This window comes from Myiozetetes cayanensis, unplaced genomic scaffold, assembly GCF_022539395.1.
Source record: "Myiozetetes cayanensis isolate MyiCay16 unplaced genomic scaffold, myiCay2020 scf15, whole genome shotgun sequence".
NCBI classification, from domain to species: Eukaryota; Metazoa; Chordata; class Aves; order Passeriformes; family Tyrannidae; genus Myiozetetes; species Myiozetetes cayanensis.
In genome coordinates this window covers 15,233,569-15,255,830 of record NW_026087159.1, presented here as the reverse complement: position 1 = coordinate 15,255,830, position 22,262 = coordinate 15,233,569, and the positions used below count along the sequence as shown (strand labels likewise).

At 51.2% G+C, this 22,262-nt stretch overlaps 1 protein-coding gene across 5 annotated transcripts; it reads right to left on the bottom strand.

Annotated features, from left to right (window-relative positions):
• Positions 1-2,902: 2,902 nt before the first annotated feature.
• On the bottom strand, positions 2,903-21,894 carry CYSLTR1 (cysteinyl leukotriene receptor 1). 5 transcript variants are annotated; one of them, XM_050310908.1, is made up of 3 exons: positions 21,746-21,894; positions 13,359-13,451; positions 2,903-5,935 (listed from the first exon to the last, which is right to left on the bottom strand). In XM_050310908.1, the coding sequence occupies exon 3, from the start codon at positions 5,884-5,886 to the stop codon at positions 4,852-4,854; it is 1,035 nt and encodes a 344-aa protein (XP_050166865.1). In that variant the 5' UTR covers positions 5,887-5,935; positions 13,359-13,451; positions 21,746-21,894; the 3' UTR covers positions 2,903-4,851. The 5 variants fall into 5 exon arrangements, with proteins under 5 accessions (XP_050166865.1, XP_050166867.1, XP_050166868.1 ...); XM_050310910.1 differs by lacking the exon at positions 13,359-13,451; XM_050310911.1 differs by lacking the exons at positions 13,359-13,451; positions 21,746-21,894 and adding an exon at positions 19,046-19,138.
• Between the last annotated feature and the right edge of the window lie 368 nt (positions 21,895-22,262).

Genomic DNA, 22,262 nt, shown 5'->3' with positions numbered 1-22,262 from the left:
CCCTGCAGGCACTCCTGGGGAGTTCATGGGGGCTCTGGGGTCATAAAATACCCTGAGCTGGAAGGGACCCACAAGGATCATCAGTCCAACTCCTGGCCCTGCACAGACACCCCAACAATCCCTCCCTGTCCCTCAGAGCATTGTCCAAACCCTCCTGCAGCTCTGGCAGCCTTGGGGCTGTGCCCACTGCCCTGGGGAGCCTGTTCAGTGCCAACCACCCTCTGGGAGAAGAACCTTTCCCTGAGATCCCATCTCAGTCTCCCCTGACACAACTCCAGCCATTCCCTGCATCCTGTCCCTGCTCACAGAGCAGGGATTGGAGCTGCCCCTCAGGAGGAAGCTGCAGACAGCACCAAATCTCCCCTCAGCCTCCTCTTCTCCAGGCTGAACAAGCCAAGTGACCTGAGCCTTGCTGGAGTTCAGCTCAAGCAGAGCAGCACAGAGACAAGCTCCTCACAAATAAAGGGATTTTAACAGGCCAAACCCAAAACAACCTCTGTTTAGTCTTTGCCTTCCCCAGCAGAGACATGCAGAAGTGTTCCTGGACGTGGGGTTTTTACTAATGATCAAAATAGTGTGGTTTTGCCACCTCCTTCCCTTTACCCCATCCCAACCTGCTGAAGACCCATCTGGGATGTATTTACTGACCTTGCAGAGGGTCCTTGCTCTGCTCCCAGCACAGCCTGGCTCTTGAAGAGTGAGGAACTGCACTGACAGAATGCAATGGGCACATTTCACTCTCAAGTGAAGTCTGCAAATGCTCCAGACAGCTGTCTGTACGTGTGGCCACTCGCAGGGCTGCAGTCAGGAGTCTGGGAGAAGGAGGGTTGAGTTCCCAGTGTTGCCAACCCTGAGAAGGATTTGTAACCCCTCAGGTTTGCTTTCAGGAATGTTTCTCAGGCATTGCTTACACTGATGGTATTTTAAAATCTGGTGGACTTCCCTTCACCTTTGCTGCTTCATTTCCCCCCGGTGATCAGGTCATACCCTCTGCTGCTGCAGGTGGAGGATCCAGAGCCCAGTGTTCTCCCTCCTGCCACATGGAACAAGTCCCTCTCCCAGTGTCAGAGCACAGTGGAAATGGGGAAAAAAGTGCTAAATTAGGACTGAGCTGGAGAATCAGTTCCTGCTAAAAGACCTGGAGCTCCTGAGAGCACAGATCCCTGTTGCAGCTGGTGGGGAGATTCAGGCAGTGGGAATGCCCTGAGCCCCTCCAGCCCCAAAATCCCTGCCCAGGGCTGGTGGGGGCAGAAGGCACCTGGCTCAGGGCAGGAAATCTCTCTTTATTGCCTTTCAGTGCTTGGAGGTTATTGCTCATTAAACTGAAGAGCTGTTGGCTTCTCACAGCCTGCCAGAGTTTTATGTGAGAACAGTTTACAGAGGGAGGGTGGGAACGTCCTCTGGGCACTTTCTGAACTTCACAGCCCTGCCTGTGGGGCAGCAGCAGATGCTCCTTTGCTTTTGGAGGGAGACAGGCAGGACCATCCCACTGCTGTGTGGTCGAACAGCTGGGCACCAGTTTGTTCCAGAGCTCTGCTCCTGGTTTTATCAGAAATAACCTTTCCAGACACACCAAGGCCAAACTGGTGGGATGTTTGTCACAATGAGGTGGTGCCCAAGGGCTGGACTCACCACAACCTTCCATGAAGGCTTTTCATGTCTGTGCTGGGACAGTCATTCGATGGAGAAACAGCATTTTTTAGGGAAAGCAGAGGGTACAGCTGGAGCCCAGGGCAGGAGGCGGGGCGTTGCTCGCTGCTGGGGTCCCTGCAGCTATGGGGGGTCCTTGGCTGGGTCCTTCCCAGCTGGAGCATCCCTCCTGGAAGACCAAAAAACCAGAGGAAGGCAGAGAGGGACACGCAAAGATTGCGAAATAAAATGTGTGCAGGAGTGGGAGAAGAGGACCGAGCGTGACCAACAGCAGAGGAACCGGGACAACGTGAGCACACCAGCTGACAGGGGAGGAGCTGGAGCTGGACCGAAAAAAAAGAGGGAACCTCCTCAGCAGCAGGAGCGGCGCGAGGATGAGCTCGGCACTAGGGGACACTATCGGACCACGAACCGCGGCACACGCAGCTGAAAAAAGTCCAGTTTCCAGCAAAAAAACCGCCCCACTCCTCTTCCAGGCATTCCTGTCACCGCCCCAGGGTGACACTTGGTCCCCTCTGCCCAGCTCCTGTCGTCTTCTACAGCCCTTTAAGGGCCACAGTTCCCAGCTCTGCTCTAACAGGAACAATTCCTGTTTCTCTGCATGAGTTTCTCTCCAGGTCCCCAGTCCTGAGCAAACCCCGGGATTTGCTGCCAGGATGGCAGTTTTTGTATCCCAAGCAGGGACAACTGCCCGGCTCTCACCTGGAGCTGAGCTCTGGGAGCCCATGGCAAAGATCCCTCCTCACCTCTGCGGGCTGGAGCTTTACAGCAAACACCCCCCTGCAGATCCAGCACCTGTCTGGGGGAAAGCCAAGCAGAAAACCTCATTTTCAGCAGATTTCTCCACGCAGGAACCCAAATAAATAATCCTCACCAAGAGCATCACTTCCCTCCAAGCATCTTCCAGGCATTTTTTTTTGTCTATAAATACACATTTACTGAGGTCCCAGCTGCCCTTCGTGGGGCTGCTGCCCCTCTGCAAGGTCTGCCAAGAGCCATCAGAAGTGGTTTGGCTCCAGCAGGTCCCCAACCAGCAGCTCCAGATGGTGGCCCGAGTCCAGGGAATTTGGGCTACGGCAAAGGCGCCAGTTTGGCTGGACCAAATTAGCTCCAAGATGCTGGGCCAGGGAGTCCCCCCAACATCTCAGCCACTTCTGTGCTGCTCTAAGTGTTTTTATTCCACCACTATAAATTATTATTAAACAAATATTACACTTCAGTGCTGTGTGCAGATAAAAATTTATTGTAGGGAAGAAGAATCTGCAACAGAGACTTTAAAACACAGGCGACAGTAATTGTTAATATTTAACTTGCAACGTTTTCGTTTCATTTTCAGTAATATATTTTTTTAAGTCTTTCCTATTGCACACAAAAAGCTGCCATTTCTCTTGCCATACCCATGGTCTCCTTAAAATAAAAAATACCTGTGGTATAATGCTTTGTAACATATATATATATATATATACACATATTTAGCTTTACAGTATTTTAAAATTTGGGAATGGGCATGTGATTTCTACATATTCCAAAATAGTTTCCCAGGAGGATTTTTGTTTACAGTTGCACAGTGCCTTTAAAGGCTGGAGACACAACTTTAGTGCTCAATGCTGACCCCTGAAAACAAGTTTTTGCCAATTCTTACACATATTTTTCCTCAAACACTCAGCAGTTCTGGCTTTGAACGAGGGGCTCTGTCCCCCCACAGGTTTAGGGGGGATTCTGATCCCCCTCTGCAGGAGCAGCTTTCAGCCCTCTGCCCCTAAACAGATCCTTGAAATTCCCTTAGAAGTTTCAGATTTTGAAAATTCACATCCACAACTTGTTCTGCAGGTGAATTTGCTTTTTTAGGTGCCTCTTGGTGACCCAGGGCTATGCAGACTGTGGAGTACAGAGTGAATTTTCCCTCTAATTGTCTGTACAGACAATTTCTCCAGCAGATCCCTGTCCCCAAGCCAAACTCCTTTTGCTCACTGTTATTCTTCACTACTGAAACTGTTTTCTTTATTCAAGATAACATCGGGTAACTTCAGAAATACCAAGCCAAACATACTGGCTGGTCATTTATCAACCACTTTTCCAGCTAAGAGCCTTAATCCTACAAGAATTTCTATTTCTCCCTTGATGGGTCGCACATCCCCAGCCGGGCTCTGGAGTGTTCCCTTCCTGCAGGATCCACTGGAAAAGTACAGGAATGTTTCCTTCTGGCCAAGGGATTGAAGTTCTCCTTTACAGAAGGAACACAGCCCAGGGGTTTTTCAGCACCAAGGCTCATCCAGACTCAGATTCTGGATCTCCAGCTCTTCCCAGAGCTCTTCCCAAGAGCCTTGGGCTGCCTTTTCTGCAAGGTGTGGGCAAGGTGAACACTCTGGAACAGAATCAAATTTTATATAGAGCTTCTTTTAAAAAAATATTATTTTTTTAAAACCTTGGCTAATGTTGAGAAAGAACCTGCTCCTGCACCGGACTCTGAGCAGCCAGAGCTCCCCATTGACCTAAAATCTCCTGAGGAACTGGAGTGATAATCCAGACCCTGCAGTCCCACAGGACCAGTCACACTGAAATAAGTTTCCTTATTATCCTTATTCCAAGTTATCCCACTCAGTAAAACACTGCAATTTGAAAACAAGATTTTTCTCGGAATTCAGAAAAACCCGGCAAATCTGCTGCCCACCAAAGCTGCTGTTGGGGCTGGGAGAGGGGCCCATCCCAATCTGCTCATACACATCATGATCCTGAGAACCGAGATCCCAGGCAGAGGCAGCTGGAGCAGGGCTGGAATTATCCTGGGCTCTGCTGTGTAAATAATTTAGTGGCTGTTTGAAGATTCAGTGAAATCTCTGCCCTGGTTGTTTGTTGGGAGCTCCCCGAGTGCCGTGAACAGCAAACTGTGTTTACATTTCCCACTGGCTCAGGGAATTAACGCTCTGGGCAGAGCTGTGAAATGAAGCAAATACCCAAACACAGGCTTTGAAGAGCTTGTCAGCAGATCAACACTGTTCTGGTGGTGGTTTCTCTGTCCTACGTGGCTGTGCCTGTCCCAGCAGTGCTCCTGGCAAAGGGGCTCTATCACCAAGCCGGGAACTGTCCACAGTCATTACGACATATTTAATTACACCAAAGGCTTGCAAGCCCCCATCAGGTCTCCTGGAAGTGTTCTGAGATCTCCAAAGCCCTGAGACCCTATGGGAAGGTCTAACCTCCTTACGAAGAGGCCACAGCTTCCCTTCCATCCTCCCTTTGGCTTTCTCCAAAGGGTTCCTCATCCTTCTCTTTCCCAGAGAGCTTTCTCCTGAAGGCTTGCGATAAGCTGGAGGAGGAGCCCTTCCTCAGCGTGGTCAGCCTCTTCCTGAAGTTGCCGCCCGAGAAGAAGTAGAGCAGCGGGTCGAAGCAGCAGTTGGCGGCGGCCAAGGGGAGCGTCACCACCACGGCCTTCTGCAGGTACACGGCGTCCTGGCAGCCGGCCCTCCTGAGCCACAGCACGTGCAGGTGCACCGTGCGCAGCACGTGGTACGGCGTGAAGCTCACCAGGAACGTGGCCGTCACGATGGCGATCATCCAGACCGCCCTCCTGCGGTTCGCCTGGTTCTTCTGCATGGAGTTCCTCAGCAGGGTCCTGATGATCATGGCGTAGCAGACGGTTATGACGACGAAGGGCAGAATGAAACCCACGAACAGGGCGATGAAGTCCAGGATCACCACCAGGTTGGTCTTGTGGGAGTTCTCCGGGGGCTCGAAGCACTTGGTCTTGTTGCCGTGCTGGTAGGTCCCGTTGCGCAGGAAGGGCGCGCTCGTCAGCGTGACGAAGATCCAGATGCCGACGCAGACGAGCTTCGCCTTCCTCTCGGTCACCAGGTTGATGTTGCGGACCGGGAAGACGATGGCGATGCAGCGGAAGAAGCTCATGGCGGTCATGAAGAAGATGCTGCAGTAGAGGTTGACGTAGAGCGCGTAGGACGCGACCCTGCACAGGAGGTCCCCGAAGAACCAGTCCCCCCGGTGCACGTAGTACACGACGCGCAGGGGCAGCGTGGACACGCACAGGAAGTCGGACACGGCGAGGTTCAGCAGGTACACCTGGAAGGCCGTTTTCTGCCGGTACGTGCGGATCAGCACGTACAGCACCACGCCGTTGCCCACGAAGCCCAGGACGCTGATCATGGAGTAGAGCGAGGAGTAGACGCGGTTGCGGAAGTCGTCGATGGAGTGGTGGCACGACAGGTTGTCGAACAGCACCATGGTAGTGCCGGGCTGGGACACCGAGGCCGCCTGGTGATCGATGTCAGGCCTGAGGATGGAAGCTCATGTGAGATCACAGAACCCCAGCACAGGATGAGCTGGAAGGGACTCACAAGGACCATCCAGTCCAACCCTCAGCCCTGCTCAGGACCATCCCCACAGTCACCCCCTGTGCCCCAGAGGATCATCCAAACCCTCCTGCAGCTCTGGCAGCCTTGGGGCTGTGCCCACTGCCCTGAGGAGCCTGTCCAGTGCCAACCACCCTCTGGGGGAAGAACCTTTCGCTGAGATCCACCCTGAGCCTGCCCTGACACAGCTCCAGCCATTCCCTGGGGGCTGTCCCTGGTCCCCCCAGAGCAGAGCTCAGTCCTGCCCCTCCTCTGCCCCTGCCCAGGCAGTGGGAACTGCAGTGAGGTCTCCCCTCAGTCTCCTCTGCTCCAGCTGAACACACCAAGTGCCCTCAGTGTCCTCTCACGGCTTCCCCTCAGGGCCCTTCATCATTCTCATTGCCCTCCCTTGGATGCTCTCTAATGGCTTAATGTTTTTCTTGTAAATAAAGCAGCAGAGGAAAATAAAATTCCATTATTAAACAGCAGGAAAACCCTGCCATCAATCTCGTACAGCTGGGAAGGGATGTGGATCTTATCTGTTTAATTACAATTGTGGTCCACAACAACCACCTTTCTTCACATGGTACCACAAGTGGGGATGTAAAGATGAGTCACATTTTCACACACCACAGAATCATGGCATTGTTAAGGCTGGAAAAGACCTCCAAGATCATAAATACAACTGTCAACCCAGCACCCCCACCGTGCTCACCACTATCCTCAGGTGGCACATCCATATGTTTTCTGAACACTCCCAAGGATGGTGACTCCACCACTTCCCTGGACAGCCTGTCCCACTGCTTTACAACCCTTCCCATGAAAAAACTTTTCCTAATCTAATCCTGCCCTGATGCAGCTTGAGGCCAGGTCCTCAGAACAGTCCATCACACCGGACACCATCCTTTGCAGTTCACCTGAACTTGAATAAAAGCAGCTTCTCCAGTGCTCTTCCTTGCAGTGACCTGTCAACCAGAGCGAGGCAGTGAGTTCACAGCCCTGTCCTCTCCCTGCTCCACCTCCCAGCTGCCTGGATCTGCTGGGGGCACAGCCCAGAGCTCAGCTCAGCTGGGATTAGCCTGGGCTCCCCTCACACACACGATGGAAAGCCCAGAGCAGGTCTGGCACACCCAGACACAGCTCCTGCAACCTCCCCGTGGCTCCAGCCACTCCTTCCCTTTGAGGACCAGCCACGGATCTGCTGCCCCAGCAGAGCAAAGGAGACCAAGCCCTGGGAGATGCTGAGAGCTCCAGCCTTCATCCCACACCAGTGCCATCCTCCCTTGCCTGGTGTCTTCCTTTCAAACTTGAGGTTCAAGTTATGACCAGAGCAACACTCAATAATGTTTAGAAATCTCCAGGACAGGGCTAAAATTAGGTTTGTGGTGAAACAGGTCTGATTTTAACCAGCTGTTTGGGAGTTGCAGCCAGTACCACTGAGATTCATAGTCTCTGGAAACAGCTGCATGATCCCAATTCCTTGATTTATCTGTTAAGATATTCTGGCCCAGCTGATGAAGCTCCTACTACCATTACTCCTATCACTGAGTTAACAACGAGCAAAACCCAGCACTGCCACACTCTGCAGGAACACAGTGAGATTAGAGGCTCAATTACCTCATGAAAACCGAGGGAGATAAGATCTCTGAATTTACCAAGCCATTGTGTATCTGTTATTTCTCAACCACTAAAAATAAACCCAAAACGCAACCGAGATATTGGAGATTTCCAGGCTGGGACAATCCCTCGGGCCCCTGAGGCTGCACCTCCAGGCAGTGACAGTCAGGATGAGGGAAAAGCAGAAGTTGGGATGAACTGAGCTGCGTGGTTTTAAGGTCCCTCCAACCCAAACCATTCTCTGATCCTATAATCCCGTTTTGCCAAAAAGCAGCAATGGGATTTGACGTTCCTGAGGTTCTGAGCATTTCCCTCCCTTTCTGCCACTTTCTCCACCATCCCCAAGCCATAACAAAGAGCTGTGAGCAAACATCATTTACTCATCAGACAAGTTTCCTGATTTAATCTCTGTACTCATTTCCTAAGTGCTACTGAGCTGGATTATAAACTTTTTACCTCCTTTTGGGACTAAATTTCATGCTTTCAGTTGCTAAAAACATTAACAGATGGTAAATTACCACTCCAGGTAGTTGTCCAAAAGATAAGCAAGACCTGCTTTCTATTGTATTCCTAAACATGATTTAAATCCTCTATAACCAAAAGGAAACCTGATGATTACAACGCTGATGGGAACTGCTTAAGTGTGAGGGAACTTCACACCTAGAAATGTATCTGCAAAAACCAAAAAGAATCCCACAAAACAGGGTTTCCTACGTGATGTTTTATGTTTGCATCATGAACTGAGGACAAATATCACTTCTACCACTTTGTACAGTTGTGGTTCAGAGAACCATTTATTTCTGTGCTGGTGAATTCAGCTCACTGGGAATGTACACAAGTGAGAGGGAGCTGTGATGGCTGAGAAAAATATCCCAAAAGAAGCCAAACCCTAAACAACTGTCATTCTCCAAGTCTGATGCAGATTTATAGTTTGTCACAGAATGGTTTGGGTTGGAAGGGACTTTAAACCTCATCCAGTCCCACCCCTGCCATGGGCAGGGACATCTCCCACAAACCCAGGATGCTCCAAGCCCCGTCCAACCTGGCCTGGGACACTTCCAGGGATGGGGCAGCCACAGCTTCTCTGGGCAGCCTGTGCCAGGGCCTCGCTGCCCTCACAGGGAAGAATTCCTTCCCAACATCCATCCAATCCTGCCCTCTGGCAGGAGGAAGCCATTCCCTTTGTCCTGTCAGTCCAAACCCTTGTCCCCAGTCCCTCTCCAGCTCTCCCGGAGCCCTTTTATGCTCTGGGAGGGGCTCTCAGGTCTCCCTGGAGCTTTCTCAGGAGTCTCCCAGCCTGTCTCCGGAGCTGAGGGGCTCCAGCCCCGGGAGCATCTCGATGGCCAAGAGTCCAGTATCCTAAATTTTGCATCGCAGAGCACAACCCCAAAGCAGCCGCTGTCGCTTGTTCCAAGCACAGACGTGAAGCATCGCCATCCCAAGGAACCGAATTCCCGTTCGGGAAGGGAGGGGGGACAGGAACACCCCAAAACACCAAACGTCCCTCGCAATCCCTGCGAGGGGCCGGAGCGCGGGCACGGAGGGAAGATCGGAGCGATAATCGCAGCCAGCGGACACTTAATTAACGCCGCAGCTCATTAACGGACACGGCGCAACCGCGCTCCCCCCGCTCCCTGCAGCCGGGACACCGCAGAACGGGGGGCACCAGGGGCAGAGCATCTCCCCCCACCCCGGGCACCCCCAACCCCCGCACGGCTCTTACCGGGGCGCAGCGGGCTCGGATCTGCCCACGCCGCATCCCCGCAGCCCTTAAACCGGGCGCGGCCGCCCGGCCCGCCCCAAAACCCGCCCCAAAACCGCCCCGCCGTCCCACCCGGACCCCGCTAACTTCAGCTTTTCCACGGCGTTTCCACCCTCCTAGAAATAACGTTTAAAGCATCCCTGCGGTGCTCACACACCCGAGTCTGGTATGAATTAACGGGATCCTCTCACTATTTATGTTCTGTGAGGAGTTCACCTCTGTATCTGTGCTAACACAGTTGTTCTCAAGTATTTTTTTACAAGCATTTTTTGCGATATTCTCATTAGAGGGAAAATATAGAATTCCCACTAATTCAGTGCTCCATCCTTCCAGCATCCCAAAATACACTATATTTTTCTTTCTTTCCTTTTTTTTTTTTTTTTTTTCCCCCCAAGAACTGTGTCTTTGTAAAATAACCTGCCCCAGAGGAAGTGTCACTTTGCTCAGTTGTGGATATTCTAAGTGTGGGCTGTCCTACTCTGAATTTTCAATGAACTGTGTTGGGTTTCTTCTGAGGATGTATAATATGCTGTTTCCACCTTATGCTAAAAAGGAATTAAGGTTTTGAAGAGTTTCAAGGATGGAGGTCCAAGAGCCTCCAAGACTGGGCAACTCATCACACCTCCTGCACCCTCCCACCCTGGGAGCTGGTTCTGCAGCTTGTTTTATTTGTGGTGCACACTCTGCTGTTACCCCACTCTGCCACTCCTTCTGCTTTTTCTGGTACCTTCTTTTGGCCATTCCTTCTGCTTTTTGCTGCTGTTTTGTTATTCCTTCTCCTTTTCTTTTTTTTGCCGTTCCTTTTTCTTTTCCGCCCTGGATCTCAAGAACAGGAAGATTTCTGGTCACAGACTGAGGTTGGTGTGATTGAGGAAGCTGCTGCTGCTCCAGATGTGCTGGAAGGGCAGCCAGAGTTCTGGTGTGGGAAGGGTTTCCACACTGGACTCCAAAGAGGAGCTCGAACTGCAGCTCTGGGGTGGCCAAGGGGACATGTGGAATCTGCTGGGGGCCAGGTATGATGTTTGGGGGCGGGACTGGGGTCCTCACTGAACACACCAACCCTTGAGGAGCTGGATGAAGCCTCCTGTCCTCTGGGATGGGTGCCTGGATCCTGACACTCCACACACCACAGGGACCTCTGCACTCCAGGGAAGGGCTGGACCCACAGCCCCAGAGAGAGGACAAAGCAGACCCTGGCTGTGGGGTGTCTGTTCCCAGGGACTCTGCTCCCCCAGTTTGGCCACTCAGTGCTGAGGCTTCAGGGAAGGGCCATCAGTGTGTGTGTCCCTCACACATCACAGCAGGTCACCTCCTCCCCCTGCCTGCTGTTAAAGCCTCCCTGCAAGGCAGAGCCCGGCTGAGCTGAGCTGTCCCAGGCACTGAGCACTCAGGGGCTCTGGGAGATGCTGCAGGGTGGGTCAGACAAAGAATGGTTAGAGGGCACTGGAAGGGAAGAAGGAGGTGGCCACAAGAACATGCCAGGAGTGGACAAGGGAGATACCCAGGGGAGGGCAAGGGAAGTGGAGGACTTCCAAAATGATCCATCCCAGAGAAGTGGGGGTGAAGAGGAACCCCATAAAGCAGTTCCCATAAGATCTGATAAGAGTAGTTTGGTGCTCAGGCTGGACCTCAGTCTGACTCCCTTTCCACAGGACAAGGGGGTGAGGCAATAATGAGGGATACAGGCTTTGGAAATCTGTCTGGGACCACCCAAATCTGGAAGAAGCCTGCCCATGGTTTAGGGTTAAGGATTACATTGCCACTTAGCACTGCCTGACCCTCCATTGCTTTCTCCTGGATCCCCAGTTCCTGCAGGTTCAGACTCCAAGATGCTGAGCCCTTCACCAAATATCACAAATGTCATCGATTCAGCTCTCTGGGCTGGTGATTTCTTTACTGCAGGGATTCCAGACAACTTCCTAAAAGCCTACATAGTTTGCAGACTGGGTGGAAAGGCTCTTCAGCCTTGGCAGCTCCTTTCACATCGGCTACTGAAGAAGGTGAAAGTAGAAAGATGGTGATTCATGAGGAAACAAATATTATCTTTTTAACATGTTGCATTTTCCTTCCTCTCCAGGGACTTCCTAAAATAGGTTGTTTCTCTTTGAACAGAGTGGGATCTCAGCTTCAGACTTGCTCCCAGTTAGTTACAGTAGAGCGGACCTTGTGACACTGAGGGGAGAACTACTCATGGCAATGTCATCCAGCGGATTTCCACAGAAAAGCAGGACCATGGGGATGCCTGAAATCAGTCATGGAGACCTGGCATGGCTCTGCCTGCCCTCATCCAGCTGGGCTTGATCCAGCCCCACCTGAAGAGCACGGAGCTGCAGCCCCAGTGCCCTGCTGAGGGAGAGCTCATCGACCCAGGCACATCCTTCCCTGGAGGAGGATGGATTAACACACAGCAGGAAAGCAGGAGGGAAAAAATAAAGGAGGAAAGGGTCATGGAAAGCTTTGGGTGGGGGATAATGCACTTCCACTACAGGGGTTTGGGAGATTTGGAAGGACAGGGGAGGTTTGGAGATGCCACCCCAGTGTGAGTGATGAAGAAGTGTGTGAAGGATTTCCGTGCCCCAAGTGCCTCAGAGCCACAGTCATTCTGAAACAGGTGGGTGTTGCTCTGTGCCTCTGAGGGAAGTGCTGGGTCAAAGCCATCCCCTCCTGAGCAGGTGTGAGCCCAGAGCCAGGCTGAGGAGCTGAGTCAGTGTTTGGTTGACAAAAACCACACTGCAAATGGTGCTCTTCTATGTCTCCCTCCTCCTTCGCTTCCCCTTATTTGGAGAAGTAATTTCTGCTTCTTGTCAGGGGTGTGGAACCCCCTGTCCGCTCTGATCTCTCACTATCTCAGTCTCTGCAAGGGCCCCTTCCCACAGTGGAACCTGTTTCTCCAGGGACCACCCCTTGTTGTCACCCAGACCTTGTCTCTGGGTGTTCCCTGGACCCAGCACAGAGATTTGATGTCCCACTGCCAGCACTGGCCCCATCTCAGCCTGCTTTTGAGGGGTTGATATTAATGAGTGAGCCAGACTGGCAGCTGTGAGAACCTGCTCCATCCCAAGCTGGGAGGCCAAAGCTTCCCATTCCCCCGATTTCTGTGGAAGAACAGAGCTGGGAAGGAAACCTCAGCCCTGGTCCCTCAGACTATGGAGCTGTTGATTGTATCCTCCTGCAAATCCAAGCTTTTTAACCAGCTGCTGTGGAAAGAGGGCCCAGGGAAGGTGGGTGAGATGGTTGGACACCTTCAGTGCTGTCTCTAGTCAGCATATTTTAGAATAGAGCACTTGCTCTTCTGAGATGAATGAAATAAATTACTACCAGGAAGGACTGCAGGGACAGAGTTCAGCAATCCCATTCTTGGCAGCCCAAATATGTGGAGAATTTCGCTGTTGTAAGCACTGATCTCTGTCCACCAAAGGACGTGGGGATGGGGATGGCTGATTAATGGGGGGAAGCACAGGAGGCATCAGCCAGGGACAAGGTTGTTTCTGTTTCTCTAGAAGTGTTCAAGTGGTTTCCACTCAAAATGCAAACCTAGCAGTGAGAGTTTGTGCTGCCTTTTCTGGGAAGTGGAGCTGGGCCTGTGCCCTGTGACAGAGGGACCAGCACAGCCCAGAGCTGCCCACGCTGCCAAAGTGCTTTGTGGTGTTCCTGCCGTTCCCTCTCCCCAGGACTGATCCACACCTGGGTTTGGAGGGGTCTTTGGGACAGTGAGCAGGCATTTCATGCTCTTCCACCAGAGCCAGTTTCTGGAAATAGGGCTTTTAGGGACCCTCAACCCTTCCCCAATCCTTTCACCTCGTGCAAACCGAAAGGACTTTTCGCTCAAAATGATGATTCGTGAGGCCAAAACTCCAGGCAAGGACCCCAAGACACCTCCTGCTGTGGTTTGGGGTGTGAAAGAGCTCAGCGAGCTGTGGGCACTCAGCTCCTCACACTCCACACACTGAACACGGCGTTGGGAAGGAGAAGGTTTGGGGTTTTACCTTTCTTTGTGGGATTGGCTTCACCCGGTCCTGAACACCTCCAGGTGTCACAGGGTTGGATCAGCACCCCAAGTCCATTACATGGTCAACCACCTTAGAGAAGAGAACAGTTACAGTTCCTAAAAGTGCTGACTTGGGCTCTTTTCTGGCCCCAGTGTGCCAACCAGTCAGAAAGAGCAGGGCCAGGCTGGCGGCAGATGCTGCTCTGATAGAGCCACTGCTGCTTCCCCTTCCTGTTTTGCACGAGGGCTGCAGCAGATGTGGAGATAGGGCTGGAGCTGAGCTGTGTCTCCATCATTTCACAGCTCACCCCACGGAGACACCAGCCAAGAGACATCCAGCATTGCCCTCAGATGCCACACTGTCAGGCAGGAGCAGCCTGAGAACGTTTTCCTATCCTGGAGGTTCATTTACAAGGAGCTGGGAAATTCTGTTAATTCTCTTGGCTTTACGTTTTTTTATATTAATCTCTCCAGATTATTCTACCATTCTAATATTTATTCCCAGAATGGGACAGACCTAAGGAGCATTTATTGGCCCTCAGACTGGAACTGTGTATGAGAGTCTTTGCAGGTCACCAGTGACTTTAACCTTCACAACCTGGTTACTGGGAATCTTTCCCACCCACAAAAGCAGCGTTTTATTTCTCTGACATGAATTTTTTGATGGCAGAGTTTTCTCATCATGTAAACAATCAGAGTCCTTTGTCACTGGAAGATGAGAAAACAAACTTTTCCCTGGAAAATTGACATTACATGGGAAAACATTTGTCATGAGGAAATTCTGCTTTAATCTTCTTCTGCAAAGTAAATTAAGAAGCCAGAAATAGTACGTGCAAGTTGGCATACTCTTTTGGGAAAGGGATTGGGATAAACATCACGAAAATATGTGAATTTTTGGCATCAGTATTATTTCAGGGCTTGTATCACTTGGAAATTTGTTAAAATCCAAACTGAAAGGGAAATTCATGTGCACTAATGAATCAGAATTATCAAGGTTGGAAAAGACCTCGAAGATCCCCAAGTCCAGGTGTCACTGGTGAATCTCCCCGTTGGTTGTGGAGATATTTTACAACTGATGGACCTGTATTTACCTAGAGCATGATTTGATACCAGAGCTGCTGGTTGGTGTGTGGGGATTACACAAATACACATCCAGTAAATCAGCACAGAACACCAGAGGCCATGGTCACCATGTCCTGTTTGAACAGGACCTGCCAGCTGGCTCCCTGCAGAGGCTTTTCCTGGGAATCATCCATCAGGATTCAAATCCTGCCCTTCAGCAGAACAGCTCCATGTTTGCTGTTTCTCCACATCTTGGAGAAGACAGGATTGGAAGTGTGACAGTGGCTGGACATCCACCTCCACTGCAGAGGGTTCTTCAACCCAGGGAAATGCCAGGGCAGCCAGTGCCAACCCAAACAATCAGCTTTGAACCAGAATAAACCGGAGCACAGAGCAACAACAGCACTGTTTCCTCTAACAACTGATCAAGGGGGTGCAATTGGCAGCTTGAGAACTGAAGACAACAAGAATTCAACTGAAGACAATGAGAACTGAACTGCAGACAACAAAAACTGAGACACCCAGCACAGAATGGCGGATATGGCCCATCAGATATGCAAAGTGATTTGATTAAAGACACCAGAGGAAATAGTATTAGCAATTTCCTGTTCTTTCAGCATTCAACATCTCATCTTGGCTAGGTTTTTCTCTCTTCTTGTTGATTTAAAAGGTAATAAGCAAAGAGAAACCCCCTTGATGAGCAAGGAGATACTTCCCCAGGCTCTTTGTTCCAGTTCAGATAAGTTGAGTTCAGATAAGGGCACCCTGAGCACCAGGAGCCTGGCACAAGATGCTCCTGCAGCTCCCAGTGCCACCTCCAGCCCCTCTGAGCCTCTGCTGCTCAAGCAGATGGTGGCAGATACTGCCAGGGAGTTCTATGAAACACAAGTTTTGGTTTTAATAGTTCCAGCCTCTCATTTCCTGGATGTCAGGGATGGATCTGCCTGAAAATTATCCACATTCCCAGCCAGAGGAAGGAGCTGTGGGGCCTACAGCTTCACACTGAGTCGGTTTGAGCCCAGCCAGTTGTTATCCACTGCTTCCAGCCTTCCCAAAACTCTGTCCCATCCCTTCTGCCTGGATTTAATTACATGTGGTCCCAGTCTCCAGGTGAAGTGGCTGGTCTGGGCCAGCTATCAGCTCCTTATCAGCACCAAAAGTGCCTTTCCTGAGCTGTGAATCAGCCCTTCAGTTATATAACTGGCTGCTCTTATCTGATGTTCTGAGAAGTTGGTACTTTTTGGTGTTTGGGTTGGTTTTTTTTAATACTCAATGAAGAAGAAATTTGACTGTTTTTCTGCCACGTCTCAACTGCTCTGAGCAGACCAGGCACACAAAGTGCCAGAAATGGGCTTTAGAATGGAATAGTCACCTGGGCTGGGAAAGGAGAAGGGAGCAGCTAAGGAGGCTTTTTTCCTAAAAGAAGATGAAATGAAATCACACCAAAGATCACCTCCCTTGTGATCCCTGGTGTCTCCAGTGCAGGGGTACTCCAGGAGATGGTGGGGCTGGGGACAGTCACAGCTGTCCTTGGCCAGGCCCTGTCCAGAGATCAGTGGAGCCTCTGCAAAACTGGGATATGATTCTGCTGGAATTATTGGCTTTTTAGTCTCTTCCAGTAAATGAATGACATTTTAGACTCTTCCAAGAGATTTTAAGTGCCAAGAAGCAGCGAGCTGAAGGACTGCTGGGACTACCACCCAGTAAAGACTGGGATTCATCACCCATTGCCAAACAACATCTTAAACCCCTCTTTGTGCTGCTTCTGACCCATCATCCTGCCAGTGAGAGAGGTGCAGGTCACTTCAGTCAGTGCCACAGGTGGACACAGGTCTTCCCCCAGCATTCCATGAGCTCCCTGGAGTCATTTTTATGAGGTTTGGTTTCAAATTTGCCACCCTTGGGAGCACATGGATGTACAAAGCATCCCAGCACAGCTCCACCTGTTCAGTCTGTGGCTCCTGTGCACCAAAACCCAGCTGGCTCTGCAAGGTCAGGCTCAGGAGTGACTCCTGACCTTGGACTGACAACCCACAGTCAACACCAACCCCTTCTTGGGAGAATTCAGATTTCTGGGCAAACATCTGCCCATATCTGAAGATCAAACTACACCATAAAAACTGGCCTTTTTTGGCCATCTGAGGACTTCTGAGGGAAACCAGTGACACCTCTGTTTAAATTCCAGGCTGACACAGACCAGAGGGCTGATGTTAAAAGCTGTTTTCCAGATATTGTGCTCAGTCTGCCCAGCTCCTCCCTGCCTGGCAGCTCCATAGCTGCTCTTCCAGCTTTCCCCATGAGCACCAAAGCCTCCTGCAGGTGCTGGAGGGTGGTTGTGAGCCATGAGCTCTGCACCTGCCTGTCCCCAGGGAGGGCAGCAGAACCTGCCTGCTCAGAGGCAGCATCTGCAGAGCAGGGAGCATTTTGTGCCCAGCCCTAACAACTGCTTTCTGCATTGTCTTCTCATTTACCCATCCACATTCCAAGTCCTCCCATTGCTTCAAAAAAAAAAAAAATCAAATTTCAGCCTCTCATTTCCACCTTTACAGAATTAGAACAGAATTATAAAAGCATCAGGCAGATGTTTTCCCCACTCTCAGCCTTTCCCTGGCAGGAACCACAAGCCATTAGTTCAGCTGAAGTCTTGGCTCCCCTCATTATTTATTTAGTTGTGCTTTAGTGCATTATTCCTTCTATTCTGTGTTTTCCTTCTGATTTTTCCCATAATGTTTTTTTTCCAAGCCCCAGCAGGACTCCATGGACCAGGATCCTCTTTGTTTATCCTTTATTTTTGTTTTGCAGAGATTTGGGAAGGAGTAGCTGTTCCAGCAAATCCAGGGGGCTGTGTCAGAGCAGAACCTGCCTCATCCCTGCCATGGACCACTCCCAGTCCTCCTGCACCTCCACAACCACATCAACCCCTCCAGGAGCAACAGGCGTGTCCTACATCCCATTTTACACACCCCACTGCTGTCTTCAAAAGGGAGGAAAAGGCAAATCCCAATAAAGCCACAGGAAGCTGGGAATCCCTCAGCCTTCTGTGTGCAGTTGTGGTGATAACCACGGTCACGCCAGGTGGGGGCACAGGTGACACCTTCTGCAGTTTCAGCTGGCACTGAAAGCCAGTTCCTCCTGATAAACACTGGAGTGGCCCTGAAAACCCCAACAGACTTGTGGCAATGCCCCCACTGTTTCTCCTCCTACCCCCAGACTCTCTCCAGACCTTTTATCTCCTCAGCTCCAGCAGAGTTTGTGACCTGCCAAGTGCTAAACCCCACAAATCCTGGTACCAGCTGTCCCTGCTCTTAAGACCTGAATTTCTGTGAGCAGCAACCAACATTCTCCTCTCTCTTTCCCTGGATCACAAGAGCTTCAGCTGTCCCAGGGGGTACAAAGCTCCCTTCCACTCCCACCAACAGCCTGTCCCCAGCAAATCACCCTGAACTCTGACTTTTCCATAAAAAACCCCAAACCCTAATTGATTCTTACAGTGAATTGAGGATTTTCATGAGAACCAAACCACTGATTCTTACAGTGAATTGAGGATTTTCATGAGAACCAAACCACTGAGTCTCTCCCAATACCTTTCATGGGGACAATAAAGAGGAACCTCAGCAGATGGGTCGGGTTCTTCTGGTCCTGGCTCATTCCCAACCTTTGGAGCCCGTTGGCACAGGGGGCTGCTCAAGGCAACACAAACACTACCTGGGCCTCCCTGTAACCTCTCTGCCCACCCCAGCACGGTACCAGCCTGACACAGGCCCTCCAGAAAGGCTGTGGTTTAAGAATAACTCCTTGTCAAACAGAAATAGATGTTTTATGTTGTTTTTCTTGGTGGTTCTACAAAACAGGAGGGTTCAGTGGGCAAAGCATCAAGGGTGAGACGTGGGGAACTGCCTGGCAGGACACAGCTTGGGGATGAAGCTCACAGAAGGGCTTTGCAGTATTTTAATTGCAATTTAATGGCTATTTTAATTGTGATTTTATCCAAAAATAAACTTCTGAAAACTCAAGTAGTGCAGTAGCAGTGTGCAAAAAGAGGGAGAGACAGGACAACAGGAAAGAGGAAGCAAAGCACGAGGTGAAAAAGCAAAATATGGAAAGGGAAAGGCTTGGGGAGACACGGGAAAGGTGTCAATGCACTCACCTCTCACTCCCTGCTTGGCCCCTCGTGCAGGACGGTGCTCACAGGAGAAGGAAGGATTTCCCCAGGTCCTGCAGCCACTGAATGGCTGAGACCAGATGGACCAGGGCACTTCCAGAGCAGGAGTCAGGAAAGGGGCACCCCTGTGGGATGATGTGCAGGATCCTCGTCCCTCCGGGCACGAAGGGAGGTGGGGACTGAAGGCAGCCCATGCAAGGAGGACACGGGGCAGGGGGTTCTCCACGGAGACCTGAGCTGAGCCTGTGCTGGAGAGGCACATTTTGGCCAGGACTAACTGATGTATGAGCAGCTCCATCCCTCCCCTTCACAGGATCCCAACTGATCTGGTCGAACCCACTTTTCTCCTCTTCCAAGGGGACCTTCTCAACCTCAGCTGAGCCAATACTAACAATCTCTTCCCATCCTGCCCTCCAAGGACACTCCCAGCACCCCTCCCTGGCCGAGGGAACTGCACAAACCTGTGATTGCTCACGAGGAGCTGCTGTGTGACCTTCCAGGGCTGCCTTCAACCTGAAAGGCTGAGATGCTTCCCAGGTGGCTGTGGCTTCAACCTGCCCAGGCTCAGTTCCATTACTGACCATCCAAAACATGGAATGAAAGCACAAAGAAATCTTGGCAATGTTTGCACAATCTCTCCACAAACAGGTCTAAAAGACCCCCTCAGGACAACCCTGTTTGCAGGTGGATTTCCCCGGGCTGGCACTGAGGCTGCTCAGATCTCCTCAGGTTTGGCAATGGGGCAGTTTAGGTCTCTCTCTTAAGTAACTGATTTTCTCTGGAAGTCATTTTTATCTCTGTGGTCCCACTGGGAACTGATTTGTCAGGTGTCCAAGTCAAAGCCATTCAGCAGTACGGGAATTGCAGGAGCAGCACAGAATTGGTTTCCTCCTCTCATTCTTCCAGGCAGCAACAACACCCGGAAAGAGCCCCTAAGATTGTTTGCTAAGGAAATAATAAATTTTTCTGTCTGTCAGGTAATTTCAATTGAAAATAACCAATGTCACTCTTCAGAGAGAAGATTTCTGGAAAACACTGGAGGCAGGAGCAGGAATTCCTCGTGCATTTGTTTCAGCTCATGGTGGATGAGGGGTTGTTTTATGGGATGACTGCAAATATGATGCTCTGGATGGAAATGGATCATGGCACCAGAGCTGTTGCTGGTGGTTTGGAATTTCCAGCTCGGCTTTGACCCACAGGCTTCACCTGCTCAAATCCTGCCACGCTCCAGCCTTGCCTTCACTCCCCTCCTGCACTCCCAAATACTCCTTTGGGCCTCTCCAGTGACTCTGCATTTACCTCCCACCACTGCAAGGAGCTTTTGCTCTGCTTTCACTGGCCCCAGAGGAGCAGAGGCTGGAGAATACCCCACTCCAGGGACACATTCATTTGATGAGCTATGGGACAACGTTACTTCCACTTGTGCCGCTGTGGGCTGGTCCCTCACTGTGGAAATGGCCCTGGCACCAGGCCCTGGTTCAACTCCAGCCCCACACGGGTTTATCCTGGTGGGATGGGGGAGAGAACTGGGAAGGTAAAAGTGAGAAAAGTGAGGACTGAGATAAACACTGCAAGTGTTGTGGCTCCCTGCTGGGGCCCACGAGGACGGACAGTGATGGACACAGTCCAGCCAGGGCAGCTCCTGTGGGTGAGGAGGTTCAGCAGAAGGCTGAGGAAGTCTGTGGCTTTCCAGGGAAACTCCTGCCAGGCTCATCCCTGGAGATGAGCAGAACAGTGGAATGCTGTGACTCAAAGCACGTCCCCAGAACACAACTGAAGCCAGACTGAGCTGACCACGGAGCTGTGGCTGTTGGGAGCCCAAGCATGAATGAGAGACTGAGGTAAAACCACAACAAGAACAGAAATAAAAGGGCACAAAGGTGTGTTTGAGGCACAGTACAGAGAGAAACCCCCGGGCCCCCACTAAGGAGGGGTCTGAGCAGGCAGGGGCAGAGCTCTGCAGGGCCAGCCCCGAGGGTCTGACCTGTAGATTTGTCAGCTAAGAATTTCCAAGCTCAAGATGCTCCCAAAGCTGGGGGGGTTTTCCTCCTCAGCTCCTTAGGCCTGGCTGAAGGACACGTCCCAAAGTGCTGTGACCATGATTGCTTCCACATTGGGAATGTGAGTCAGCAAAGGGGGAAGCCAGAACACACTGAGATTTGCATTCATATTTTTGCACCCAGCTCTTCCCCCCCACCCCCCCAGTTTTATGAATCACCACCATCTCCTTATTCATTTTATCTGGTAGATTTTATCTTGGTAGATTTGATGCCTTAGACAAACAGGATTGTGCCATTAACACGTTCCCTGTCTCCCTGTAAGGAAACCTTTCCTGCCAGCTATGCAAAGTGGGCTGATGAAATCCTGGAAATCTGTTTTCTCACTGGAATTATTCTCCACAAGGAATAAACATTGCCTCAGTAATGCTCTGTCCCAGCATTTGCCCTCATTAAAAGGTAATTTCCTTTTCTATAGTGGAAAAGGAGAAGAAAGGCAATCAAACAAGGGAGCTGATTATTTCCTTGGCTGGTGAGCTCTTTGGAAAGGTGGAAAGATGAAACTTGTGTTTCTGAGAGAGCTGTGAAATGCACCCAGGTCACACATCTGGGGGAGATCTGACAGTGACTGCTCTGGTTTCTCAAGCAGCCCAAGAGCAAAATAAAATGCCAGTAAAACACGAGAAGGGCAGCACAGGCTGTCCATCCCAGAGCCAGAAATCAGCCCAGGGCTCAGGCTGGGATGGCACCACTTCAGGACAGATAAATGCTTGACCACCAAGCAGTAGGAGTTAGGACCTGTTTTGTAGCAGCAAGCTGCAGTTATTTACAAAGAACATCGTCTTCCCTCAGTTTCCTCGAAATCTGCAAGCATGTTCAACAAACTTCCTCAAAATGCAAGACATTCAGGTGATGTCATTTCTCTGGGCCCAGAGAAGCTGTGGCTGCCCCATCCCTGGAGTGTCCAAGGCCAGGTTGGACAGGGCTTGGAGAAACCTGGGCTAGTGGAAGGTGTCCCTGACCATGGCAGGGGGTGGAATGAGGTGAGTTTTAACGTCCCTTCCCACCCAAACCATTCTATGACATGGCAAGAGAAGAGTGGTGGAAACCCTCAGGGGTTAAAAGTGGAGTATTTTGGACAGAAGAAAACTGAACTTTTCTTACCTGTGGCTGACTTGTAATAAAATTCTGTTGTATTTCACCTGCTGAGGAGAAAATAAGAGGAGTCCTCAGCTGCAAAGGGCCCTGTAACCACTGTAGAGGGCCGGCCAAAGCCTTCAAACAAAGGTGTAGCCCAAAATAAACAGGTTGTGGAAACATCCTGGAAACCACCTCACACCAAGGAGAAATCAATTGGGAAAGGTGTGCTTGCATTGCAGGGGACACTGGCGGGTTCAGAGAGGGCCCATCAGCCCCGGGGAGTGGTGACCACCGTCAATCTTTCCCAAGGGAACCGAGCAAAGACTTCCCCGCCGTGCCCCGGGCACAGCCGGGTCCAGACCCCCTTGCCACCCTGCCAGCTCCCCGGGCAGAGGGCTTTGCAGACTGGGAGCCCTGGGGGAAGCTCTGGTGCCATGGGTGGTGCCCAGGGCAGGCCGAGGGCTCCTCTTATCTCTCCGCGGTGGTTGTGAAATGCTGAGCTGGTGGGAAAGCGGGGACAGCGCTCGCAGGGGTGGTGCCC